This window comes from Thamnophis sirtalis, unplaced genomic scaffold (genome assembly GCF_051295495.1).
Source record: "Thamnophis sirtalis isolate CommonGarterSnake01/CBP01778 unplaced genomic scaffold, rThaSir2_p1.2 scaffold_6, whole genome shotgun sequence".
NCBI lineage: Eukaryota > Metazoa > Chordata > Lepidosauria > Squamata > Natricidae > Thamnophis > Thamnophis sirtalis.
In genome coordinates, this window is record NW_028261386.1 from 3,503,858 (window position 1) to 3,518,634 (window position 14,777).

General features: G+C 45.4%; 1 protein-coding gene across 5 annotated transcripts in view; it reads left to right on the plus strand.

Annotated features, from left to right (window-relative positions):
• GGNBP2 (gametogenetin binding protein 2) overlaps nt 1-14,777 on the plus strand; it is a 73,851-nt gene that overhangs the window by 20,667 nt on the left and 38,407 nt on the right. For all 5 annotated transcript variants that reach the window (XM_087717119.1, XM_087717118.1, XM_087717120.1 and 2 more), the window contains 2 exons: nt 9,494-9,574; nt 12,582-12,835. In XM_087717119.1, coding sequence (XP_087573245.1) covers nt 9,494-9,574; nt 12,582-12,835 — 335 coding nt within the window. The remainder of the gene's footprint in view (nt 1-9,493; nt 9,575-12,581; nt 12,836-14,777) is intronic.

The window sequence follows — 14,777 nt, forward strand, 5'->3', positions numbered from 1 at the left end:
TCGAGGGAGGATTTTCAGTCACAGACCTTATCTGACTTGGAGAGCTAAAAGGCCGATATCTGCAAAACCTGGCAAGGATCCTCTGAGAGTTACAAGCCAATTAAGCGAACCAATTGTCCCCTGCAAAGTCCACTCCCCTTTCGCTCCTCTTTTATTTCCTCTGGGAGGGGCCATTCATCGTCCACCTCTGGCCTTACTCCCGAGTTGACCCTTGTTCCAACTCCAGCTGTTCGTCTGCCTCACTGATGTCTGACTCCGAAGGCAGCTGATAACTTATCAGACGGCCCTGGCCCCATCTCTGCCTCCGACGCAGAGCCCTCCCCAGACTCCAGGACTGGCCCGTGTTCCTCCCCAACCTCCTCACTGTCCGAATCTGCTGCTAGCTCTGGTGGCCATTGACGGGCCACAACACAGCCAACTGAACAACAACACACAGAAGCTTTTAATCTGTGGCAGCGTCCCGTGAGTCTACAAACCCCATTCCAGGTAGTCCTTGACTTATGACCACAACAGAAATTCCCAAAATTCTCTTGCTAAGTGAGACATTTGTTAAGTGAGCTTTGCCCCAGTTGGCGACCTTTCTTGCCACAGTTGTTAAGCGAATCACTGCAGTTGTTAACTGCAGTGTTAGAAACACGGTTGTTAAGTGAATCTGTGCTGGGCTCGCGGGCCACAACAGTCTGATCACACTTCCTTATTACATTCCCAACCTAAAAAACCCACATAAAAATGGCTCGGATCTTCCTGCATTTCAGTGTCCCAGATGAGATGTCGTGGCTGACAAGTTGCCAGGATTATACAAGATTTTGGCCGTTTAGTGGAAAAAGCCGGGGTTTTGGTGATGCCTGCGTCCTTACGCCAGATTGCCCATCAGCTCCATCTGCCTTGGAGAAACAGCCTTAACCCCAACAGTCTCTCTGAAAGTGCTTTATAGTTGTGAATGGAAACCTGGTTGTGCAATGCAGCTCACTGCCTCTCATTCCACACAACCAGGGCGCTAAGCATCTCGGCTCTGGAGACGGGACTGTCATGAAGATGCTTCAGAAAGGTGGAGCATTGAAAGAAGCTTTTGCGCCTATAAAGGTCACTGTTAGATTTGTAGATAGATTATATTTAAATATGACTTCTGATAATTATCTCTAGAGAAGACCTGGGATTAATTCTAAAAAGGTACAGAATGCAGTTTGAAAATAGAACCAACGACTTGGCAAGATTGTAGGCTCTCCTTCACTGGGGGCGTTCAAGGATGCCTGTCAGGGTTGCTCTAATTTGGTTCCCTGCACTGTACATGGGGTTGGGCTAGATGACCTCAAGGGAAGTTTTTCCAAATCGTAAGATTGCCCGACTCACTGAAAGGGCCAGCTACGTAACTCTGCTTACAACCATAGAAAGCAGCTAATGTTCCTGGGTGGCCTTAATGAACCCAAACATATCAACCTGTTTTAATTATAATTATAATATTCTTCAGGCTCTTGAGGTGGCATACAGCTTTCCTTGACTTACAACGGTCCTTTTAGTGGTCACTCGAAAGAAGGGACTGGATGACCTTTTGCACACTTAACAACCACTGCAGCATCTCCATGGTCACCTGATCAAAATTCAGTCTGTTGCCAACTCACACACACACACACACACACATACACACACACACACACACGCACACATGGGTGGGATTGAAAAATGTTAGCAACTGGTTCTCTATCTGTTGGCTGGGAGGGCGTGGCCATGATGGGCATGGCCTATTCGGCCTCCTGCACCACGGCGGGGGGTGGGGGGAGGCCCGAAACGGGCCCGTTTCGGTACTTCCGGTACTTCCGGTAGGCCCATTTTTACCTGGCATGAGAAACAGGCTGTGTGGAGACTCCTGGGAGGGGCAGGGAGAAGTGGGCGGGGCCAGCCAGTCCTTGCAAACTATCGGTTCGCCGAACCAGATGCAAAATTAACATCCGGTTCGCCTGTACCAGTGCGAACCATCTAAATCCCACTTCTGGTTGCAGCGTCCCGGGGCCATGTGATCACCTTTTGTGACCTTGACAAGCAAAGTCAGTGGGAAAACCAGATCCCCTTAACAATCCAGTGTTAATAACCCAGAAACTGTAATCATTCGCTTAACAACTGCAGTGAGAAAGTTTGTAAAATGCGTCCAAACTCAACAAATATCTTGCTCCACAGGCTTTCTTTGAGCCTCCAGGAGGGCAAAAATGGCCTTCCCTGGGCTCCGGAGGCAGGAAACAGGCCCATTTTTCGCCCTTCTGGAGCCTCCGCACGGGCCCTGCATTTACCTGGTATGATGAATAAGCCACATGGAGACTCCTTGGAGGGGCAGGAAGAATTGGCGGTGCCAGCCAGTCCTTGCAACTACCAGTTTGGCGAACCAGATGTAAAATTAACATCCGGTTCGCCTGAATCGGTGCAAACCGGCTGAATCCCACGCCTGTAATATATGATGGTTGCAGTGTCTCGGGGTCATGTAATTATTGGGTTTCATTATTTATTACTAGCCGATAGGCCGGCGTTGCCCGGGTATTTATTTATAGAGGGAAAATGTCCGGATGAAACATAATTTCTAATGTTGGATTTTCCCCCTTACCAGAGGGAGCCCCCTTATGGAGTACTGTGAAGCCCTTACCATGGCAACTCCACAGCGCTATGCAGCAGAAGCCATTTTACGGCAGTACAGTAGAAGCCATTTAAAGGCACAACAGCCTGTATCTTAACAGAAAACCTCCCAAGGGGTGTTAGGGGTGTCTTACCCCACAGTGTTTTTTCCCAGGGTGTAAGTCATTTGTGTATCAGGTTTGATAGCTCGAGGCATTCCAGAGTTATGCTAGAACAAACACACACACACACACACACACACACACACACACACAAACAAACAAACAAACAAACAAACACACATACCCCAGTGGTGGGATTCAGCCAGTGCGCACCTATTCGGGAGAACCGGTTGTTAACTTTCCAAACAGTTTGGAGAACCAGTTGTTGGAAGAAATCTCATTTTGTGTTTTTTCCACTTTGCAGGGCTAATCCTGTAAGGAAGGCAGGAAGGAAACATTCTGGCGTTGTTTCTAGCCTAATTTTTATTGCCCTGCTTACAGAAACTGCCTTTCCATTTAACCCTTATTACATTGTCACAGCTAAGGCAAAGCGCCCATCGATCTGAGTGACGTTGAGTTGGCCATGCCCACCCGGTCACATGACCACCGAGCCACGCCTACCCAGCTGGTCAATAGGGCAGAGAACCGGTTGTTAAATTATTTGAATCTCACCACACACACACACAAACAAACACACACAGAGATAGATAGTAGATAGATAGATAGATAGATAGATAGATAGATAGATAGATAGATAGATAGATGATAGATAGATAGATAGATAGATAGATAGATAGATAGATAGATAGATAGATAGATAGATAGATAGATAGATAAGCTTTAAGATGTCCTGCATTGTTAGAAGGCAGCTTTGGGGCAGTTTTCCTAATCCCGGAGAGTTGTTCATAGGGCCAGAGTATGCTTGCAAAGAAAGGGCACCTTTGCTTGTGATGTAAGACGGAGGAATGTTGGATTAGGTCAAAGGTCTTTGCTTTGTGCTAGAGAAGAACCCGGCAAGATCCTTCCCCGAAGACCTTTGATCTTCTCAAAGAACAATTTGAGAAATCCAGGGATTTGGCACTGGGGGCAAGGGTCAGTTGGGAGCAGGCACCTGACCAGCGTCTTCTTAGCCCTTAAACATTTATTTCAAACATGTATAAAGCTGTCTGTCTTTCAACCATATCTGGCCAGCTCTCAATCCAAAATTAAGACGGACAGGTAGTTCTCGACTTACGATCAGAGAGTTTATATAATCCTCATTATATTATACAACTCCTCTTTAGTGCTTCAGTTCTTACCCATTTTTCCATTTTAATCCAACTCACAATAACATTTTTGATTATCACATTAGTGAAATTATATCGTCTTGTTACATTGTTAAAATCATTTGTTTGCTTATTTGCAAAATTTGGACAGCATCTTAACAGAACTGGAGGGGACCTTGGAGGTCTTCTAGTCCAACCCCCTGCCTAGGCAGGAAACCCTATACCATTTCAGACAAATGGCTATCCAACATCTTCTTAAAGACTTCCAGTGCTGGAGCATTCACAACTTCTGGAGGCAACTTCTGTTCCACTGATTCATTGTTCTCACTGTCAGGAAATTCCTCCTCAGTTCTAAGTTGCTTCTCTCCTTGATTAGTTTCCACCCATTGCTTCTTGTTCTACCCTCAGGTGCTTTGGAGAATAGCTTGACCCCCTGCTCATTGTGACATCTCTTGAGATATTGGAAGACTGCTATCATGTCTCCCCTAGTCCTTCTTTTCATTAGACATACCCAGTTCCTGCAACCGTTCCTCATATGTTTTAGCCTCCAGTCCCCTAATCCTCTTTGTTGCTCTTCTCTGCACTCTTTCTAGATTCTCCACATCTTTTCTACATCGTGGCAACCAAAACTGAATGCCGTATTCCAAGTGTGGCCTTACCAAGGCCTTATAAAGTGGTATTAACCCTTCACGTGATCTTGATTCTATCCCTCTGTTTATGCAGCCTAAAACTGTGCTGGCTTTTTTGGCAGCTGCTGCACACGGCTGGCTCCTATTTAAATGGTTACCCACTAGGACTCCAAGATCCCTCTCACAGTTACTACTGTTGAGCAAGGTGCCACCTATACTGTACCTGTGCATTTCGTTTTTCTTGCCTAAATGTAGAACCTTACACATTTCACCATTGAATTTCATAGATAGTGCCCAATGTTCAAGTTTGTCAAGATCCTTCTGTATCTTAAGCCTGTCTTCTTAAGCCTATAATATATATTTTTTGCCGTGATTGTTAAGCAGATAGTGAACCGTCCAGTCATTAAGCGAGTCTGGCCATCCCCCATTGACTTTGCATGTCAGACAGCTCCCTAAGGAAGGGTGGCAAGTGACAAATGTGGCTGCAAATATTTTAAATGCAGGTAGTCCTCCAGTTATGATCACAGCTGAGCCCAACATTTACGTTACTGCGTGAAACATTTGTTCCGTGAGCTCTGCCCCGTTTTACGATCTTTCTGGCCACAGTTGTTAAGTGAATCACTGAAATGGTTAAGTCAGTAGCACACGGTGGTTAAGTGAACCTGGCTTCCCCATGGATTTGTTAGACAGTGGCAAAAGCTTGAACGAATGACCGTCATGACATTGCCACCGTCATTAATATGAACCTGTTGTCAAGTGTCTGTTGACCATGTGACCAGGGGGATGCTGCAGCTTCCAACAGTCACTAAATGACTTGTTGTAAGTCGAGGACTACCTGTATGGTTAATACATTGCCAGTTGCCAAGCACTGGAAGTTTGATCACACAACCATGGGGATGCTGCGACAGTCATAAGGGTAGGAAACGGTCATAAGTCACTTTTTTTTAGTCCCATTATAACCTGGAATGGTTGTGACACCAGTGGCTCTAAGTTTTATAGGTAAAGGTTAAAGGTTCCCCTTGCATATATGTGCCAGTCACTCCCGACTCTAGGGGGCGGTGCTCATCTCCATTTCAAAGCCGAAGAGCCAGCGCTGTCCGAAGACTTCTCCGTGGTCATGTGGCTGGCATGACTCAACGCCGAAGGGGCATGGAACGCTGTTCCCTTCCCACCAAAGGTGGTCCCTATTTTTCTACTTGCACTTTTTACGTGCTTTCAAACTGCTAGGTTGTCAGAAGCTGGGACAAGGAACGGGAGCTCCCTCTGTTACGCGGCACTAGGGAATCGAACTGCCAAACTGCTGACTTTTCCGATTGACAAGCTCAGCATCTGAGCCACTGAGCTACCGTGTCCCTAAGTTTTATACTGCCTGTATAAAATCATTTAAAAATTATAAAACTCAACTGGATAAAACATTTAAAACAACAATGTGCCATTGTTTTATCTTTATCTTTTTCTTTATCTTTGGAGAACCAGTAGTGGAAATTTTGAGTAGTTCGGAGAACCGGCAAATACCACCTCTGGCTGGCCTCGCCCCCATCTATTCTCTGCCTCCCGAGTCCCAGCTGATGGGGAGGAAATGGGGATTTTGCAGTATCCTTCCCCTGCCACACCCACCAAGCCATGTCCACAGAACCGGTAGTAAAAAAAAATTGAATTTCACCATTGACATGACCGGGTTGTGTGCATGTGATCATTGTAACTTAAATATCAGGTCATCAAGTAACACTTGGGAAGGGAGGTGTCCAACATAACTTTGAACAGTTATTCAGCGACGCACTGTAACTCCATAAACTTTCTGGGGTTGCGTTGGGAGTTTTCATGGATTTGTGGCAGTGCGAGCATTTCTCTCCTGAAAAGCAAAGAGGCTGCTGCGTGACAAGAGAAGGGGCACCACGACAGTCCTTAAAGGGGCAGAGTGATTCGAAAGAGTGCTGCCAGGATGCATGCTGTCGTGGTCCCTTTAAGAAGCCATGGGGACCTTGAGATTGTGCGCGCTCCCTAAAGTCATGAGGCTTAGCCACCTGTTGCTCCTTTTACAACTCAACTCTTCAAGGTTGAGATGCAAGCAAGGTCAGCACGGCCTACAGGTAGCCCTTGAATTACAAACCAGTTTGTTTAGTGGCCGTTCGAAGTTACACTTCTGGGGGGGAAAGTGACTTATGACCATTTTTCACACTTACGACCGTTGCAGCATCCCCAGGGTCATGTGACCTAAATTCAGAGGCACGCATTCATGTTGGTTGCAGCCATGGGTGGGATTCAGAAATGTTAGCAGCGGGTTCTCTGTCCTGTTGCTTGGTGAGCGTGGCCAGGGTGGGCATGGCCTACACGGCCTCCTATCCTGTGGAGGGGGGGTGTTTTCGCCCTCCCTAGGCTCCAGAGGCCGGAAACAGGCCCGTTCTCAGACTTCTCGTACTTCCGGTAGGCCTATTTTTAGCCCCCCCAGAGCCTCTGCATGGGCCCTGCATTTAGCTGGCATGATTAACGGGTCGCGCGGAGACTCCGCAATAGGCGGGGCCAGCCGGCCCTTACAACAACCGGTTCCGTGAACTTGATGCAAAATTAACCTCACTTTTCTCCCGAACCGGTGCGAACCGGCTGAATCCCATCCCTGGTTGCAGCGTCCCAGGGCTGTGTGATCCTTTTTTTTTTTTGTGACCTTCTTGACGAGCAAAGTCAATGGGGAAACCAGATCCCCGTAACAAAACCAGTGTTAATAACTCAACAACTGCAGGGATTCGCTTAACAACCGCGGCAAGAAAGTTCGTAAAATGGGTCAAAACTCAATAAATATCCCGCTTGGTGAGAAGAATGTTGGGCTCAGCTGTGGGTCGTAAGTCGAAGGATACCTGAACAGGTCTGGATTTTCACATTCAGATGCAACCTCTGATCTATGGGTAGGTGATGTACCATCAAATGGGCATCGACTCTTCGTGACCATCCAGATAAGGGGAGACCAACCTTGACAGGTTTATGACTTCAAACTCTCCAAATTCCTCAACCAGCATAGTTGGCTTGAGGTCTGCGGAGATTTTGAATCCTATCCAGGTCATGGTTGTCCCAAAGGTATTTTTCTTCAAGAGTCAACTGGACTTTCTGGATTTTCTTTGAAGATGTTTTGCTTCTCATCCAAGAAGCTTCTTCAGTTCTGACTGGATGGTGAGGAACGGAAGGGTTTATACACCTTGCAGACAGCTGGTCATTTGCATCCTTTTAGAGAGTCATTGAGGCCATTTGAAGCTCCTTCAGTTCTGACTGGATGGTGGGGAATGGAACGATTTATACACCTTGCAGACAGCTGGGTCATTTGCATCCTTTTAGAGAGTCATTGAGGCCACTTGGAGGTTTATCTGTGTCTTCAGGGTCACCTGAGTGGTGCACATAGGTGTGTGGAGCCTTCTTGGAACTCTTGAAAGGACTGTGTTGTAGACTGGAGATAGATGATGATGTTGTCCGTCCGTCCCCCTTGTTGAGAGATGGCTGTTCAATTTTGACATCGCCCAAAGATGCTCAACTGGCTTTGTGTCTAAGGAAGGACGACATTTGCTCAATAGATGCCTATGGAGATTCTCAGTCATATCCAGGTCATGGTTGTCCCAAAGGTGCTTTTTCAAGAGGCAAGTGGACTTTCTTGGTTTTTCGTTGAAGATGTTTCACTTCTCATCCAAGAAGCTTCTTCAGCTCTGACTGGATGGTGGGGAATGGGTTTATACTCCTTGCAGACAGCTGGTCATTTGCATCCTTTTAGTGGTTCGTTGAGGCCACTTGAAGCTTCTTCAGTTCTGACTGGATGGTGGGGAATGGAAGGGTTTATACTCCTTGCAGACAGCTGGTCATTTGCATCCTTTTTAGAGAGTTATTGAGGCCACTTGAAGCTTCTTCACTTCTTTTTTTCTATAAAAGCTTTTTATTTTCCATTTTTTCATTTTCATACACTCACATATATACTGTGCATAGCCGGAGCCATACAACATTAAACAATAATCGCAGCAATTCCTCTTGTCAACAATACCCCCCAAAATAGAAACCCAATCTACCTCTTCCACTCTCCATACACCTCTTTCTTCCACCCCCCTCCAACTTTCTATCTTCCCTCCATCATCCCCCTCTACCCTACTTCCCCTCCCCCTCTACCACTCCTCTCTCCCGATCCACTCCCTCCCTTCCTTCTCACCCTCCCTCCCATCCTCTCTCCCGCCCTCTCTACCCATCTTTCTTCTATCCCACTCCTCCTCCCCTTGGTGTATTTCCACTATATTATATATCAATGTACTTAACTTATCCTATTTTTACAGAGAAATTAAAGAAAAACAGTATACATGTGAAATCGCATTACATTGAAATCTAACACATCGTATCTAACCTAGTATACTAAGCTTCTTCAGTTCTGACTGGATGGTGGGGAATGGAAGGGTTTATACTCCTTGCAGACAGCTGGTCATTTGCATCCTTTTTAGAGAGTCACTGAGGCCACTTGAAGCTTCTTCAGCTCTGACTGGATGGTGGGGAACGGAAGGATTTATACTCCTTGGTCATTTGCATCCTTTTAGAGAGTCATTGAGGCCACTTGAAGCTTCTTCAGCTCTGACTGGATGGTGAGGAATGGAAGGATTTATACTCCTTGGTCATTTGCATCCTTTTAGAGAGTCCTTGAGTCCACCCGGAGGTTTACAGACAGAAGGAATGCAAAATCCTTCCATTCCACACTATCTGGTCAGAGCTGAAGAAGCTTCTTGAATGAGAAGCGAAACATCTTCAAGGAAAAGCAAAGATTGTCCAGTTGCCTCTTGAATTAAAGCACCTTTGGGTCAACCATGAGTCTGGATGACTGAGAATCTCCATAGACACTAACGTGCGTGTGTTTTATCTAACGACATACATCCCTGGGGCAAAAGACCTACAGTGGGAGAAGCCGTACCAATGGCACATGTGATCTCCGGTGTCTGCTTCCACCTGACCCCAGAACTCAACTGTCCACGTTGTTCTTCTCATGCAGATGGTGATGGAGTTTCCTGATAACATGCTGAACCTCGATGGGCATCAGCACAGTGGAGGCCAATTGAAGCAGTTCATTCAGGTATGGTACTGCCTTGCGTTGCAAGATCCAAGTGCTGGGGCTTTAAAATCATAACAACGATTACGGGACTGGAGGCTAAAGTACCGTATTTTTCGGACTATAAGACGCATTGAAGCACTAAAGAGGAGATGTACAATATGATGAGGGTTATTGTCAGCACGTCTTCATTGAGTAATTAGGAAAGAAAACCACGAGACTCCATTGATAGAAATCAAGTGTACTTTTACTAATTATAAATGATCAGAAGCGTAGCAAAGCGAAGACTGATTATTTAGGCGCGAAAGCGAGTGATATATAGAATAACCCATTCCCCACCCCTTGGCATCCCAGTTGCAGTCCAATCATAATTCTCCCAAGTGTCAGGTGTGAGATAACTTCGAAAGGCATCACCAAGATGGAATGTCGGTGCCGTTGGCCTTGGCGGGAACACCTCCTCCGCATGTGCAGTCCGACAGGCAGCAGAACTCCAGAAGCTTCCTCCAGCACAATTAATAAACCCCTCCCAAATACCATGCCCTCCCTCCCCGTTTCAATGGCAGCCGAAGCAGCAGCAAAGCAGAGTGTCAGCTTCTGCTTTGCTATTGCTTCAGCTGCCATGAAACGGGGAGGGAGGGCATGGTATTTGGGAGGGGTTACTCATTGTGCTGGAGGAAGGTTCTGGAGTTCACCGACTTATCAGACTACGCATGCGTGGGTGTTTCCCGCCAGGACTAACGGCACCGACATTCCATCTTTATGATGCCTTTTGAAGTTATCTTGCACCTGACATTTGGAAGACTTATGATTGGGCTGGGACTGTGATGCCAAGGGGTGGGGAATGGGCTATTCTATATATCAACTGCTTTCGCGCCTAATTAATCAGACTTCGCTATGCATTGCCTTTAACCATTTTTAATTAGTAAAAGTACATTTGATTTCTATGCATGGAGTCTCATGGTCTTTCTTTCCTAATTAACTAATGGAGAGGAGCTGACACAGAGGCTGACAATTATATAAACTTGATAAATGTGATAGAGATTATTAACAATGTTAGCGTAAACTTTATATTTTCGATATAAATGGAAACTTGTTCATATATAATAGAGGTTTAGATAGAACAAGAAAGATATAGATGAAAGTAGAGATAAAGATGAGGAGTTAGGCATGTTTTGAATATATATGTTTGAACAATATAATAAGGATTACTTACCGTATTTTTCGGAGTATAAGACGCTCCAAAGTATAAGACGCACCTAGCTTTTGGGGAGGAAAACAAGGGAAAAATATCTGCCTCTGCGTCCCAGCAGTTTGCCTCCTTGCAACAAACAGCAAACAGTGCAGACAATATACATTGTAGTGTTACATTTCAGACTATACTTGTACAGATGCTGTTAAAATTGATGTGGCTTTCTGGAAGTATACATTATTCTCTGCTATTTAAAAGAAGATACAATAGCACTGGGCCTCTTCAGATCAAGCATTTATTTTAAAAAGCTTCTGCATTTTGTTAAGCTGCCTAGAACAATAATAAATATTTTTTTTAAAAAAATCTAATAATTTGAACATTCTATAGGCGTTTATAGTTATTGACTTATCTCCTTGCAGCAAACAGGCTGATTAGCACAAGAAAAAAACAACACCTCCCTCTGCCTCCCAGCTGTTCAGGCTGCAGGGATTGCTATAGCCTATTGCAGCCTCCGCAAGCCCGATCATCAGCTGTTTCAGGCTGCAGGGATTGCTATAGCCTATTGCAGCCTCCGCAAGCCCGATCATCAGCTGTTTCAGGCTGCAGGGATTGCTATAGCCCAGTGTTTCTCAACCTTGGCTACTTGAAGATGTCTGGACCTCAACTCCCAGAATTCCCCAGCCAGCATTCGCTGGCTGGGGAATTCTGGGAATTGAAGTCCAGACATCTTCAAGTTGCCAAGGTTGAGAAACACTGCTATAACCTATTGCAGCCTCCATAAGCCCCATTTCCCCCTCCTCTGCTGCAAGGAGGTAAATTGCTGGGAGGCAGAGGCCAAAGGGTGGGGGCCTGTGGGTGAGTGGGACTACATTCAGTGTATATTCAGTATATAACATTCAGTGGACCCAAATTTTCACCCTCTTTTAGGGGAGAAAAAGGTTCGTCTTATAATCTGAAAAATACGGTATATTTGAGAAAACTGATAGAGATTATTAATATTGTTATTGTGAATTGGATGAATATGAATGATACCCAGAACCAACTCTGTTCACAGACAATATACCGTATTTTTCGGAGTATAAGGCGCACTGGAGTATAAGACGCACTGGAGTATAAGATGCACCAAGATTTTGAAGAGGCAGATTAAAAAAAAAGTTTTTGCACTCTGCAGACCTCCCAGAAATGGCCCATTTTCGTGAAAATGGGTCAGGTTTTTTTTTCTTTCAAAAAAGGGAATGAATAGCCTTTAGGAGGCTTATAGAGTGCTCCTGGGGGATGGGGTGGGTGTCCAAAAACGAGCAAAAACCAGCCCGTTTTTTGTGAAAACGGGCCCATTTTTTGTCAAGAAAAGGGCACGCATAGCCTTTAGGAGGCTTATACAGTGCTCCCGGGGGCTGATGGGGGCAAAATTGAGCAAAAAATGGCCCGCTTTTCACTCAGTTCTACCCTCCCCAGGCCCCAGGAGCACTCTGGAAGCCTCCTAAAGGGTTTACACGGACATTTTGGTGAAGGGGGTATAAGACACTCCTAGATTTTAAGCCTCTTTTTTGAGGGAAAAAGGTGCATCTTATACTCTGAGAAATACGGTAAATGTATACATTAAAAAATAATAATAGCAATAGCAATAGCAATAGCAGTAGACTTATATACCGCTTCATAGGCCTTACAGGCCTCTCTAAGCGGTTTACAGAGAGTCAGCATATTGCCCCCAACAATCTGGGTCCTCATAATCAAAAATATATTTAAAAAACAACAACCAAATGATACTTTCCAACCTATGATGATCGCTGTTGCCTTGAACCGTTAGGTTAAAGAATTTCCTTGCTTTCCCCCTCCCTGCAGAGGCATAGCATGCTGAAGCAGCAAGATTTGAGTATCGCTATGATGGTGACGTCACGCGAAGTCCTGAGCGCCCTTTCTCAGCTTGTCCCCTGCGTCGGCTGCCGCCGTAGCGTGGAGCGCCTCTTTTCTCAGCTGGTTGAGTCCGGCAATCCCGCTCTCGAGCCCCTCACGGTCGGATCCAAGGGAGTCCTCTCTGTCACTCCGAGCTGCATGAGGGATGCAAAGAAGCTTTACACACTTTTCTACGTTCATGGGTAAGGTCACTGAGGGCTGGCTGTGCTGACCGAGGCTTCCCAAGAGCAGGAAGCAAACTCCTTGTCCTGACAAAAAAACCTTTTTTACTAAGTTGCTGTGTATTCCTCTCATTCACATCCATCAAAGTCTTTCAAGGGAGGATTTATAGTCACAGACCTTATCTGGCTAGGAGAGCTGCCAGGCCAATAGCTGCAGAACGTGGCAAGGATCCTCGGAGAGTCACCAACCAAAAAGAACCACAGATACATGGTGCCTAGAGGGGCCTCATTTGTGGCCACTCTAGAATTGGCCGGAGTCTGGAATAGAGAAATAACCATCGATTAACCTCCGGCTGCATCTTGGCGTGTCTTGATTTTTTTTAGGCAAACTCTGGTTTCCTACGTGGTTTACGCCACTCCTTTACCCACAGGTTACTACATAGTCCACGCCTAAACCTCACGCTAGCCGGAATCCCAAGATAGATGTCGACATCATACAAATGATTTAGGAGGCATTTTCTGACAGTGGGAACAAACCACCAATGGAACAGAAGTTGCCTTTAGAAGTTGTGGGAGGGTTTATCCCTGGAGGCTTTCAAGGAGAGATTGAACTGCCATCTCTCAGAAATAACGTAAGGTCTCCTGCTTGGGCAAAGGGTTGGACTAGATGACCTACAAGGTCCCTTCCAACTCTGTGAATCTGTTCAAAACGCAGGCAGTCCTAGATTTATTACCACAATTCAGGCCAAAATTTATGTTGCTAAGCAAGCCAGTTGTTAAGTGAGTTTTGCCCCATTTCAGGGCCTTTCTCGCCACAGTTGTTAAGTGAAACATGGCAGTTGCTCAGTTAGTGACACTCTTGTTAAGTGAATCTGGTTTCCCCCTCAACTTTGCTTGTCAGAAGGTCACAAAAGGAAATCACATGACCCCCCGGGACTCTGTAACTGTCGTAAATACGAATCAGTTGCCAAGCGCCTGCATTTTGATCACATGACCACAGGGGAAACGATGCAACTGTCGTATGTATTGTATTCTTAGAATACAATACAATAGCAGAGTTGGAAGGGACCTTGGAGGTCTTCTAATCCAACGCCCTGCCTAGGCAGGAAACCCTCTACCATTTCAGACAAATGGCTATCCAACATCTTCTTAAAGACTTCCAGTGTTGGGGCATTCACAACTTCTGGAGGCAACTTCTGTTCCACTGATTAGTTGTTCTAACTGTCAGGAAATTTCTCCTCAGTTCTAAGTTGCTTCTCTCCTGGATTAGTTTCCACCCATTGCTTCTTGTTCTACCCTCAGGTCCCTTGGAAAATAGTTTGACTCCCTCTTCTTTGTGGCAACCCCTGAGATATTGGAAGACTGCTATCATGTCTCCCCTGGTCCTTCTTTCTATTAAACTAGACATACCAAGTTCCTGCAACCGTTCCTCATATGTTTTAGTCTTCAGTCCCCTAATCCCCTAATCTTCTCACTTTGGACAGTCACTAAATGAGCAGTTGTAAATTGAGGACTACCTGTGCAGTCAGAGGTTTATTGAAAATTTTGAAAAAAAAACTTTTACAAATGTTTACCTCCCTCCCCCTAACCTCCCCACCCACCCACCCCCAGTCGTCCCCCCACCCCGGCTTCCCAGAACCAATACAGGGTATAAATCTTTAACAAAGATATTCTAAGATAAACTTTAAAAAAAAGTTAGTATCATCTTTCATTTGACCTTTAACTCCTCTTTGCTAGGCTAGCTCTAAACAGATTATATCATTCCTTGTTTCTTCAGTCGTAAGCTATCTGGAATTTCTTAGTCCCATGTTTATTTTGAGTATAGTCAATCCATCTTCTCCACTCCAGTTTATATCTCTCGTTTGAGTGGTCCTTGAGATATGCTGATATTTTAGCCATCTCTGCTAGGTTTGTTACTTTCAATGTCCATTCTTGAATAGTAGGCAAGTCTTCCTTCTTCCAG